Source organism: Pocillopora damicornis, chromosome 1 (genome assembly GCF_964200805.1).
Source record: "Pocillopora damicornis chromosome 1, jaPocDami1.2, whole genome shotgun sequence".
Taxonomy (NCBI): domain Eukaryota; kingdom Metazoa; phylum Cnidaria; class Anthozoa; order Scleractinia; family Pocilloporidae; genus Pocillopora; species Pocillopora damicornis.
The window spans coordinates 28,453,628-28,465,864 of record NC_142670.1 but is presented as its reverse complement, the minus strand read 5'-3'; the positions used below and the strand labels follow the sequence as shown (position 1 = coordinate 28,465,864).

Sequence of the window (12,237 nt, the reverse complement as noted above, 5' to 3'; positions counted from 1 at the left end):
AGTTATTTGACAGTCTGTTAAGGTACATTTGCCGAAACTGACCCGTAGGCTTACTTAAAGTATATAATATAGATCCTTTTATACTGAAATGCATAATAAATTTTTAGGCTAATAAACAAGTGCATGAGAATTTGCTTTAGTTCAAATCAGGATTTTTTAAACAAATTATTTTGTCAGTTAAATTAATGATAGTGTAGTCTTTAGTTGAGTTTAAGGCTCAATTCCTATAAACTATGTAGTAGATCATTAAAAAAAATAAAAAACGGGATTCTTGGGCGGTACAGTTTCTACATGTCACATAAAACAGTGTTAGATACCTCAATATTCAGGGATTAATGAATGCCTGATTCTTTCGTTGGCCTGCTTAACAAGATTTCCTTAAAGTCCGTAAAATAGCTTACGTTTGGCGTAAAAATGTGGAAAAATAGTGATTCAAACATAAAAACTACTTTTCGCTCTTTGCTCTCGTTTTTCCTCACCCCTGCTGGGCTCGAACAAATACTACGCCACTTGCAAAATATCCGCTCGTATCCCTCCATCGAAAAAGATGTATTTATTTGACATTAGTAAGCGGTAAGGAAGATATCCAAAAATTAAACATTTCATAAAATGGGGATAGATTTGTGATAGTTGCTCTGCTAGAAATTGTTGTTTATTAAGTTTGCCTTGCTCGGCTTAAAGTTCTTTAAGGATCTGACAAGAAAGCTTTTTATGCCTGAAATTTTGTAGTTGATAAGGCAAATAAAGAGGAAAATCTCACCGTCGCAGTTTTCTCCTTTATAACCAGGAAGACAAATACATTTGTGACCACCTTCGTATCCTAGGCACTGTCCGCCGTTCTTGCAGGGGTTTGGTATACACATATTAAGTTCTAAAGATAAAGAGGAAAAGTTCTTGTAACTAAAGAATTGTTTGGTGAAATGATGCGGGACTCGCCATTTTTAAAATACAAGGGTGCTTTGCCGAGACATTCATAAATATCACGATCAGCTATCAGCTTACTTTTTGTAATGCACTATTTGAAAAAGATCGGGCTCTGCTGACAAGTGATCGCAAGGGAATAGATTCCCAAGTTGATTTTAAAACGAAATTTAAAATAAAGATCGATCAATTATTTTTTACCTTAGTTTTTCGCCAGCTTACCTTCGCAACGTAATCCCTGATACTGTGCTTGACAGTGACATTTAAAACCGTTTTCTGTTTCTACGCAATCTCCGCCATGTTGGCAAGGATTGGGGCGACAGTGGTCTATTTCTAGGAATTTTAAATTGCAAAGAAGCCGTCGGTAAAACGTAACAAATTGTTGAGTGATTCGATATCAAGTAAATAGCGTGAAGTCTCCGAAGGCAAGTGACTCACAACTACCCGATTATGTCTCAATTTATGTGCATTAAACTACTAAGAGCATTCACTCCCCCTAGATTGGACGCAAATCCACCGTAGGTTACCCCACCATGTGTTAGATTTCCTAAACAACTCATGGGTATTCACTGATACTCAAGTGGATGTCCCTAAAAATTATCTTTCCCAAAAAAGAAATGGTAACATCAGATTAAACTGAATGAAAGCTATCAGTTTCTTTTGCATCTAATTCGAAATCGAGGAGACTAAAATGTTTCCTATCGTGAAAGTACAGCCAAAGAGCAATCTTAGGGAAATGATAGCCTGTTACAAATACTCGTATTTTAGTATTTGATTTAATTGTCTACTTGACTGTATTATTCGCAATTATGATAATGATAATAATGATAATTTTAAAACCTCAATTTACAGCAAACTGGTATTTTGTGAAAAACACCACAAGGTATTTCCGGGCAATTAGTGGTCGAGTTAGGTTCTTTTAAACATATAAACTTCCTTAGCGAGTTATCTTGCACAATAGGGTAAGTTAGTATCATCACCTGAGTCGAAAACGTTAATTGGCCACTGTAAAGAGTTCAAAAGCTGACGTTCCGAGTATTAGCCCTTTGTCGGAGTGATTGGAGGAATCGTGGGTCGTGTGTGTGTTAATATGCAGAAATATCTTGCACATTGTATGACTTGTTATTATCTTGCAGTATACATTTCTTTTTCGAGGGAATAATGAGAGCATATGAAGGTTGCTCATTTCACGTGACTTACCATCGCAATAAGAGCCTTTGTATCCGGAAGGACAAATACATCGAAAGCCACTGTCATGCTCAATACACTTGGCGCCATTCTTACAAACGTCTGGTTGACAGCTATGCCGCACTGGATATACAGATCAAAATGTTTATCATATAAGTTAAAAAGGAGAGAAACGCATGTGTAGTGAATAATTAAAGTTCCAAAAGTGTTTGCTGACTTCAGATACACTGCACACAGACATACTTGTATATTTTTAGCCAAAGGCTTTCAAGTCTCTCGTATTATTTTCATAGATTTCCCTGCTCTTTTAAAAATACGTTTGGCGTTTAAATCATTCGTTTTTTTGCATCAGGATTGATATCTGTGTGTATACTCACTACTAGCTTTTAGAGTGATTTTTTCACTTCTGGAGAAATTTCCCTTGCCAGCAGCGCGTATCAGATAAATCAAAATATAACAAGATCTGAAATAGCTCAAGCTGAGAATGATAACAGATAACCTTGGTAAAATTCTTTATCTGAAAGCAAATTCTGTTTTTTTAGCATTAAGAAGTCCCAAGGAGTATTTTCGGGAGATCTATTGACTACGATACGCCACATGTACTTCTTAGGTATTACCTGAACACGTTTTTCCACTATAACCCGCACGACACAGACATTTAAAGCCACTCTCTGTTTCGAAACAAGTTCCACCGTTTTCACAAGTGTCCGGTTGGCATGGACTTCTTTCTGTTAACGGAAAAGAAAAATGCAAATTTAAACAGAGATCCACAATTTTCAGTTGGATATCGATTGTAACTGTTTCCTTATTCAATGGGAAAAATTTCCAAGGACAGGAGAACATTTCCTTCTGCTTAAGAAGAGATTGGTCGCATAGGGACAACATATTTTTAGAATCCAATACATGATGTGCGAAAGAAGCAGCAGCCAGTAGCAATTTAGAAGCTACAAATAATGTGCTGTTCTGTACATTGGAAGGCTGCGTGCGGATGTGAGAGAAGCGCGCAATCAGTAGCTCAGTTTTACGTGAATTCGTCAATTCTAGCTGGAGGTCCTTGTCAGCTTTCGAGAAAGCAACGATGTTTGCCTTTACCTGCGCAGTTGACTCCTTTGTATCCGTTTGGACAACGACACTCATATCCCACCCCACCCAGAGAATCAATGCAAGTCCCTCCGTTTTCGCATGGGTTTTGTAAACACTTGTTCTGAGTCACTAGAATGTAATGATATAATACATGTGTTAACAACAAGACAATGCGGAAAAAGCATCAACTATGCCTCCTCTGCCCCGTGACCCCAGAAAAAAATTTTTATTGGAAATCCCATTGAAAGATGAATCTCGAACTGTTTAAGGTAAAAAGTAAAAATAAAGGGGTTTGTAATAGGCTTTTCTATTTTGATGGCAACTTCTTGCTCAGAAAAAAAAAAGGTGTTTGATTCTAAAATGATGATTAAAATTTGTATAATACTATTAGCGGGGCTGAAAATAGGAATTGTGGTTGTATTTATCCTTAAGTTAACTTAACTGTGTTTACCCCCATAAACCTAAAGTCCGAGACTTTCTAATCAGCTTATTAGGAGTCGTTAAGAAAAATTTCCGTAGTAACATATACTTTTAAGTCTCTACTTCCAGAGAAGACGTGACAGAGTAATAGCGGCTTCAGAGGATGCCTCATATCATAGAGAGAAAAATGAAAGATTGATGTGTACCTGCGCATGTCACTCCCGAAAAGCCCGACCTACAAACACACTCAAAGTTTCCTGATGATGTTTCGATGCAGTGTCCATCGTTATGACAAGGGTTTTCAGAACAACCGGACCGTTTGTCTACAAAAAATCGTAAATTTCTATATTAGAAATTTCTTCACTTGAAGGTATATCATTTTCGAAGATCGTTGCATCGAAGAATACTCATCTATGACCTGAGGTAAATCTAACTAGTTTTAGAACTGTGCAACAGTACGCAAACCAGAAACGGCATGCCAAGAAAAACATATCAAAAAGCCCAGTTTATCTTCTTCTACTTCAGCTTGTGGGATTGATAGCAAGTTTCAAGTTTGAGATTTTCTCTCTATTTGTCAGCATAGTCAAGTAGAATACTTAATTCGAGGAAAGAACAATTACCAGATCATGCAGTACTCTAAATCGGCGGCATCTAAACGGATCAGACTCTCTCGCCAAATGAGTCTTGCAAGTATGTAAAATCCTCAAATATTTTTAATTGAGGAAATACTTCAAATTTCGTTTGCAGAGGAATTATTTAAAAAATGAAAAATCTTAAAAACATGACCCAGTTCTTGGAGGGGTGGATAACGCTATCCACCGGATAGCGTAATACGTTTGCTAAGACTTATCCACTGGATAGCGATTTATGCGCCCTATGAGCAACTGGAATCTGAACTGGTTAATGTTTTTTTGGAGAACGCCAGTTGAACTATAATTCGAAGACAATTTTACCTTCACAGTTTTTCCCACTATATCCATGTGGACAGGTGCATTCATAATCAAACTGTAACGCTGTGCAAGACCCTCCGTTCATGCACGGATTAGGATGGCATTTGTTGGGCTCTGTGAAAATTAACAAAAATGCATTCTCTTTAGCTGTTTTGCAAAGCTTGCGTCTTAAGTAATTATTTTATCGTAACGTAGATCTTGTGGAATGTTTTATATGGGCCAGTAACATAGCTGGTTTGGTTTTTGGTGTAAAGGTGTGTTCTGCTCGTATGGTGAACGTCTAACCAGTTTATTGAGCTGTAACTCCTCGCGTAAGTTTAAGCTTGGTTACCGGACTGTTTCTTAAAGATAAATTTTTACCTTATTTACCGAGATTTCGGTCGCTAAAATGGCGATTTAGACAACCTTAAAAAATATTAACAATGGACGCTATGTATTGGCTCTATATTTCCACAAACCGACTGGACTGATTCTCGAGATATAAGCCAGGTTGAACGGAACTTTACAGAAAGACTTATGTGAAAATTCAACAAGATTGCTTTAAATGATCTACGTGGATTTTATCGACTACCGGTGAGTACAAGCTTTAAAGAACCTGAAAATAACGAACGCTGATATCTATTGTTTTTTTCGTGAGTTGAACAGTTTAGCGTTGAATAACCTCCGTGATCAAGTGATCCATCTGTGAACCTCCACCTGTAAACGCTTACAAAAACCAGGTGATTGGAAAGACCTGATTACGACGCCCAATCCGCTAAACAATCAAAAACAAAAGAATAAACAATAGCTGGTGCACTTGCTCTGTCTATGCTATCGTCCCTGATCCTTTAAATGCTACATAATCGACAAGGACGATTCATATTGTTTTGACACGAAAAATGTGCTTGACACAAAATAGGCGGTGGCATTTCCTCTCCTTAAGCGTAAATTCATCCAATGAAGAGAAAAATCTAGTTCATTTAGCATTATCGAAAATTCTGGTCTTGGCGAAAAATAAAAGTATGTTCTTTATTGAGAAATACCGCCCTCAAGTCGTACCTACCTTCACATCTTTCCCCTTTCCAGCCAATGGAACAAGAACAGTCGAAGCTTGAGCCTGAAACTGCACACTGACCCTCATTTTGGCAAGGATTAGGCAAACATGGATTCCGCTCTGAATCATCATGAGAAGAAAATGCCAAAGAAAATTGAGCAGGCACCAATACTACCTCCGTAAGCAGAAAAATGCCTACGAGAAACATTGATTTTCCTACATATGTCCTTGGGCAAGACAAAACCTAATAGAAACCTTTGAAGCATGTAATTTCCTTAAGGATGGTAGGATTTGTCGATACGGAGTTCTAAACACTTGCCATGCCACATGTATGTTCACTGATTTTCTTTCATTACATCAGGAGCTAGGAACGACCCTTCTGTTTTACGAAGACGGGTGAGTAAACGCCTTGCTAATTGAAAGTCGTCGCCTGGGCGGAGACACACGCAGGTGGTGATATTCAGGACGTGTCCTTAGTGCTGACAGTTTGTGATCTTTGGCAATCGGATTGGATCAATCCGTTTTGCCATGTAATCACGAAACCTCTGCACGTTTTGACTTTAAGATCTTGCTTCTTAGAACTTCATCGTTATTTTGTGAAATTATCGTCCCATCCCTTGTATAACTTTTACAATTTCTAGTTTACCGTGAAAAACATACTGGTAATCACCAAAAACTCTTCGAGAGTGACTATCCTTAAAAGAAATTTATTGAAATTGCGTCCTTCAAAAAGCAACTCAGAAATATATTTCCTGTGATGTACAAGTTTCACAAGGTTCGATATGGATGATAAACCGTTTTATGTTTGCACTTAGAACGCTTAGGAAAACATAACCGATGAACCATAAAAGTGCCAATTACTGTGATAGGTGCGAAATTTTGACTTCTTTCAAGTAAAATTTTCATAAGTAATAAGGTGTAAGTCTAAACATGAATAACGTAAATTGAAATAAAGGCCGCCTGAATCTATGATCTTGAAATATATTCATAATCTTTGTTTCACGCTCGACGTAGCTACATTTATTTCCGTTACCGTACATTTACAACCAATTCATAGTGTTTACTGATGCTCATAACCCCATGTAATTTTCTTACAATTTTCAGGTTATATTATATTAAAGGCAGTAATCCAATTTGTGTTTTATTGGTAAAATTTAGTTGTTTCTAGGAAACAAAAAAAAGTCAGTCTTTGTTCAAAGCGTAATGATCTCTCACTGCGCACAATTATATTTTCTTAATTTTAAAATGTGGTTCCAGAACAAGTTATGGATTATTAATTAAGTGGATTTTGGCAATAGAGGTTAGCAAATGTCAAACATAATAGTATGGTGGGTTCTATTTTCACTTGCTTAATATGCACTGTAATCAATTTGATCAGGATTTGCTATCACATAAGCTTACAAAGGTAAAGTTAAGAAATAAATTAATTCACTAGCGAAATTATTCAGTTGTAAAGCATGCAAAAGCTGTCAAGCATCTGTTCTGTTAAGGTAGGCCAATTATTGTACTTACTCCCTCATAAAGAGTTATTTTGAAAAAGGGAGCTTGAAATTCCTCAATCACTTTTTAAAACAAATCTTAGGTCCTCCGAAAACTTGTCACATTTCCTAAAGCATCTTACCGGGCAATTATACCAATTTTTGACTGAGGGTCACTTCGATCTTCAAGAAATGTCTGGAGGTTAGAAATCTTAAAATGCGTTTTAATTTTGTGAATTCAATTTTCTTGAAGCTACATAATTAATGATTTTCCATCAATCCCTATTTCTGGGATAACACAATTGCAAAGTATTGTAGAATAATTTATGCTAGGAAAAAAAATTGTACAATAACTGCTAAAACGTATTGATATAGCTGATCAGTATTAGAGTTCAGCGAGCCCGAGAACATTTGGTTATTGCAAATTCTTTATCATTAAGAGATCGTTGCTGGATGAATAGTACAGAAAAAAAAATAGTGATGGACAAGGAAGAACGAAACATTTTAACCTTTTGACCGCTAAGAGCAACTAGCTTCAAATTTCTCTTCATAATATCATCCTCGAAGGTCACGAGAATAAGGGAAATTATCAGCAACTAAAGAGGTCTGACTGTTTTACTTATTCCCCTTGTTAGGTTCTTAGGAAATGGGATCAATATCAGTATCTGCGACAGTCAACAACAGTCTATTGATAAAAAATTAGGGTTAATGTTGGGTTAGGGGAGGGGTAGGTGGGCAGTTGCCCAGATACTGATATTGATCCACGAAATGTATAGAGAACAGTATAAAAATATGCATACTGATGTTGTGCATACTGACAAAGGGTTAAACTTGAGTTAAAGTCGAAGTCTTGAGGTTTCATTCTCTACAAAAGATTAATCAGTTAATAACGTTGCTAGCTTTCTTTCCGTGAAGACAAATGGTAGGTTTGAGATTAGTGACCAGACAAGCCTTTCTTCCTAAAGGGTAAACATCAGGGTTTCTACAGAGGAGAGATGGCTGAGGTGCCACATCAGTCGGCTGAGTTCAGGCCTTCGACTCAAAGGAAGAACGGCATGCCTTTTGCTCTTTGCGCTTACCTTTACACCTTTTTCCAGTAAAACCTTTTCTGCAAATACATTCAAATGTTTCACCAATGTTAACACATGATCCGCCATTGTGACAGGGTTTCGTCAAACAAACACCTCCTAGAATGAATCGTCAGAAAATTATTCGCTCCATTATAATTATCAATTATGTTAGAAAAGAAAGATATTTGCCTTGCATTTGACGGCAGTTTGCTCGCTCACAATGCTTCCTTATTTACCGTTATGGCGGTCACCTTTTTGCTCCAAAACACAGTACATTTTGGTGCGGATTGCAGTCGAACAATGATAATTTTGTTATTCATCACTTTGAGAAAAATTGTTTGTCTGTCTCAACTGAACCTTCTCTTTATCCAAGAACTGTGCACTTAATAAGGTTTCGGGCTTTGGGAAAATCTTGCCCTAAATTTTTATTCCTTAATGCTTGATTTTAGCGCCTTGAAAAGTCTCGTTCAAATTTGTATACATAGCAACGAACTGTGCTTAGCAAGTGCTAAAATAAAACAGAAGCCTGTTGTCACCCTTAGAAGATTCTTGGATCAAGATTGCTGGTGCTGTAGTGATAACATGTCATGCTTTCAACAAGGCATGAACGAGGGTGTTAAGGGTGACGTAACGTGTCTCTTAGACAAAAATACCTTCATTATTAGCATATCGTTTTCGTCATAACAATTTATTTTCAAGTAAAACACAAATTTCTAGCGAAATGAAAATCTGTCGTGGATACGAATATTGAACTAAGATCAAGGGCAACTTTGGTTATTAAACAAATCATAAAGAGCTCAGAAAATAAATGAAAATAGGAAAGAATGAAAAAATGTGGAAATGATAAATAAAATCGATGTCATGTCTGGTCTACCATTTCATTAAAAATGCGTCATGAGATGGAAGTAATTTGTCGAATAGACGCTCAGCGCCAATAAAAGGGATGGTAACAAACAGCTGAAAACTGAAGAAAAGTCAATAAATTGAGCCAATTCCCTAATTAGTTGTTGGTGTAGTAATTAATTGTCAATGCTCTGAAATTAAAACGCAAACAAATACTTGTTTTGAAAAATAGCGTTTTCGTTTGTTCTCAAATTGCGATAGTATGGGACACTTTTCTAATAGAAAATATCGCTACAACTGAGACCCAGTGTAACGAACACGGATTTCGATTAATTTGTGAACTGCTTTATTTTCTCTTAGTTCTTATCGGACTACAGAAAAGGTAGACGACTTTTAATTTTCTCTAATGTTTGCTATGTTTTTATTTCAATCATCTCCCAAAACTTATAATGAAAAGTTCACAAGGTGTGATCTTTTTTTACCCTGAAAACTCCGCTTCCTCCGTGTTTGAGAGTTTGAAAGCGTAGTTGTAATAAATTAAATAAATTTTTGTGGGCCGTGAAGATTACTTGGGAAGGGAAATTAACGTCTTTAGGATCAAATACTTTGGGTCACTTTTCATTTAATAAGGATTATTGAAACGGAGATTATAAAACCAATTCGACCAGAAATTGGCATCATTTTGAAGTCATTGTTAACAAAATTCCTTTCAGGAAAAGTTGAGCCAAGAACAATTACAATTTATTCCAGAATCATCTCTCAGACATCTCCAAAAACTGGTGCTCCTTAGTCTTCATTTGAGGAATTGTAAATTGGGCTCTTGAATTGTTGAACAAAAAGTTATGCACTCAATCAGAGAAATAGCGGGAGATATTCTTCAGGGTGACGCGCATGTAATTTTTTTTTTTTGAAGCACCTGAGGCCATAAGGAAATGAGCTTTATTTTCGAGAGAGCAGATATTGAGTTATCGCCCATTTTTTAGCGAGAGGAAATGTAATCAAATCAAATTGAAAGTGCCGTGGCAATAATACAAAGCAAAAGATATGACATACCAAGCTCGTCCAAGTCAGCTTCACTTTCATCTGACAAGTCAGAAAGACCCTGAACCCCAGCGGAGTTTAGCTGAAGCAGGGCAGGTAAACTCAGTCCGTTTCCCATCAACTCCTGTTGCTCGATGGAAGGTTTAAGAGGAATCGAATCGTATTTCAATCTATTAGGATTTTTGTAAACGTGCACGTCGGCAGCCATACCTCCTGTACTAGTTGGCAGTTGTAATCTATTTCGATAAAGATTCAAAGCAGGCAACAGCCTTGCGAGTTGAATTCCGTACGGAAGTCTAACAGCAGCTGGGCTTTGGATCAATCCACCAGTGGTTGGGACTAGCTGCTGCAAAGCAGGGGTTTGCTGATAACCCAAAGAAGCCAGCCTTGTTCCATATGGCACCGTGAGAGAGTTGATACCAAGAGCTGCTCGGTTGAGTCCCGCAAGCGTAGCTAATGAAATACCTCGATTTTTCCTCGTTTTACCGAGACGTTTACCAGAAATGGTTGCGTTCGTTTTGAACTTGTTATTATGATGTGCAGATCCATTTGTAGAAATGTTTTGAGTTTTCGTTGCGTTCAAAAACTGGCCATGTTTTTGTTTGACATCTCGTGTGCTCCCTTGTTGAACAATAATCATGAAAACAACCACAAGCAAGAGACGGACCAGGTCTTGAAACATTGTCGCCGATCATAGCCGAATCCACATTTTATCCCTTAGTTTAACCCATAATTGTACGTCGGAAAACCTTGAAAATCCAAAAAACGGACGATCGCATTAGTCACTCCGATGAGATTGTGTCGCTGGTAATAATAAATTAAAAACGGGTTCTCGGTTACATCATCTGGGTACAAATGCCTCTTGAATGACGTAAAAGATTGGCTCAATCGACATATTGATCTTTTTCAATTGAAAAATCGTACTATTCAAATTCGTTTTTATGTTGGTATACCAAAAAGAGATCAGAAGGACATAATCTTTTGCAGTTTACCATTTTTTATATCTTGGACAAACTTTCACACCGTATAACCTGTTTCAACCTGTCGTCTTTCGGTCAACCCATTTCAGTCTTGTGAGTGTGCCCTTGTCAAATTACTACGGGGGTTCTTCGATTACTGCAATGTTACCCAATCCTCACTTACGTTACATTTCATTGCATAAAATTTCCTAAAGAATATATTTTCGACTTAATCGAGTTTTTGGTCTAATTTTCGCTTCAAGCAAACTCATAGATTCTAAAATACATATTTGTCCGCTAATTTGGATCGCTTCAATTGGTTTTTACCCAAGAAGCATAACCTTGAGATTTATGATGGACAAACATCATTAGCATAAGAAACGTCAATTTTTTTCCTTCATCCTTACACATAAAGATGTAGCGGAAGAATCACAGAAAGATTTTCAACGAAATGATGGGTGTGTAGCTACTTTACAGTCACCTAAGACGTTTAAGGTAAGGTTATTTCTTTGAAGAAGAAACTCCACGGTCAACTTAATTATGCGGGTATTTTGATTGCTCAATAGACTATCCAAAACGCTTTCAATCGTGAAATTCAGGTGATGACGATAATTCTAAGTGTCTCGTGATTCAGACTGATTCGTTTATCAAAAACCACAAGCAAAAACAAACCACTGGCACGAAATACAGGGGAAAATATTCCCATAAGAAATTTCTAGAGCAAACCAGGAAAACCAAAACGTTCCAATAAGTTTCGAAATTCTTAAAGCTCAGCTACCTTGGGAGGTATTGAGCCAAATTCAAATAAGAAAATTGTATATATATATATATATATATATATATATATATATATATATATATATATATATATATATATTCATATATATTCATATATATATTTGTACACATTGAATTAACTGTTTTTAAAATGCATGGCAAGTGTGAAACTGCGACCCCTAGTTTTAGTCGCCAATCAGCGCAAAAGTTTATCCACATCTGACTCTTCAGTTGTCAGGTACCGTTACAATTGCCCTCTCTTTTTTCAAGTGACACTTCAAGATCTTTTCATAAGTTTTTTAAGAACTGTATACTTCATATACTTCATACTCGGCGGAGTGTTAACAGTTGGTGTGAATACACGATATCTATCGCTTAGCTTAACAAAGCGTTCAGATTTCTATAGTGATCGCATACGAACAGCCCATATGTCCCATCTCCTTATAATGTCATTTAAGGTATGTTTCGCTTCGC

General features: G+C 36.8%; 1 protein-coding gene across 8 annotated transcripts in view; it reads right to left on the bottom strand.

Moving 5' to 3' along the window:
* Positions 1 to 10,842, bottom strand: part of LOC113687162 (uncharacterized) — a 33,650-nt gene extending 22,808 nt beyond the window's left edge. For all 8 annotated transcript variants that reach the window (XM_089188521.1, XM_089188527.1, XM_089188489.1 and 5 more), the window contains exons 1-10: positions 10,040 to 10,842; positions 8,153 to 8,260; positions 5,605 to 5,715; positions 4,566 to 4,676; positions 3,819 to 3,935; positions 3,202 to 3,321; positions 2,727 to 2,837; positions 2,122 to 2,232; positions 1,144 to 1,254; positions 761 to 871 (exon numbers count right to left, since the gene is read on the bottom strand). In XM_089188521.1, the coding sequence (XP_089044647.1) occupies positions 761 to 871; positions 1,144 to 1,254; positions 2,122 to 2,232; positions 2,727 to 2,837; positions 3,202 to 3,321; positions 3,819 to 3,935; positions 4,566 to 4,676; positions 5,605 to 5,715; positions 8,153 to 8,260; positions 10,040 to 10,709 (1,681 nt within the window). In that variant the 5' untranslated portion in view covers positions 10,710 to 10,842. The remainder of the gene's footprint in view (positions 1 to 760; positions 872 to 1,143; positions 1,255 to 2,121; positions 2,233 to 2,726; positions 2,838 to 3,201; positions 3,322 to 3,818; positions 3,936 to 4,565; positions 4,677 to 5,604; positions 5,716 to 8,152; positions 8,261 to 10,039) is intronic.
* Positions 10,843 to 12,237: the final 1,395 nt, after the last annotated feature.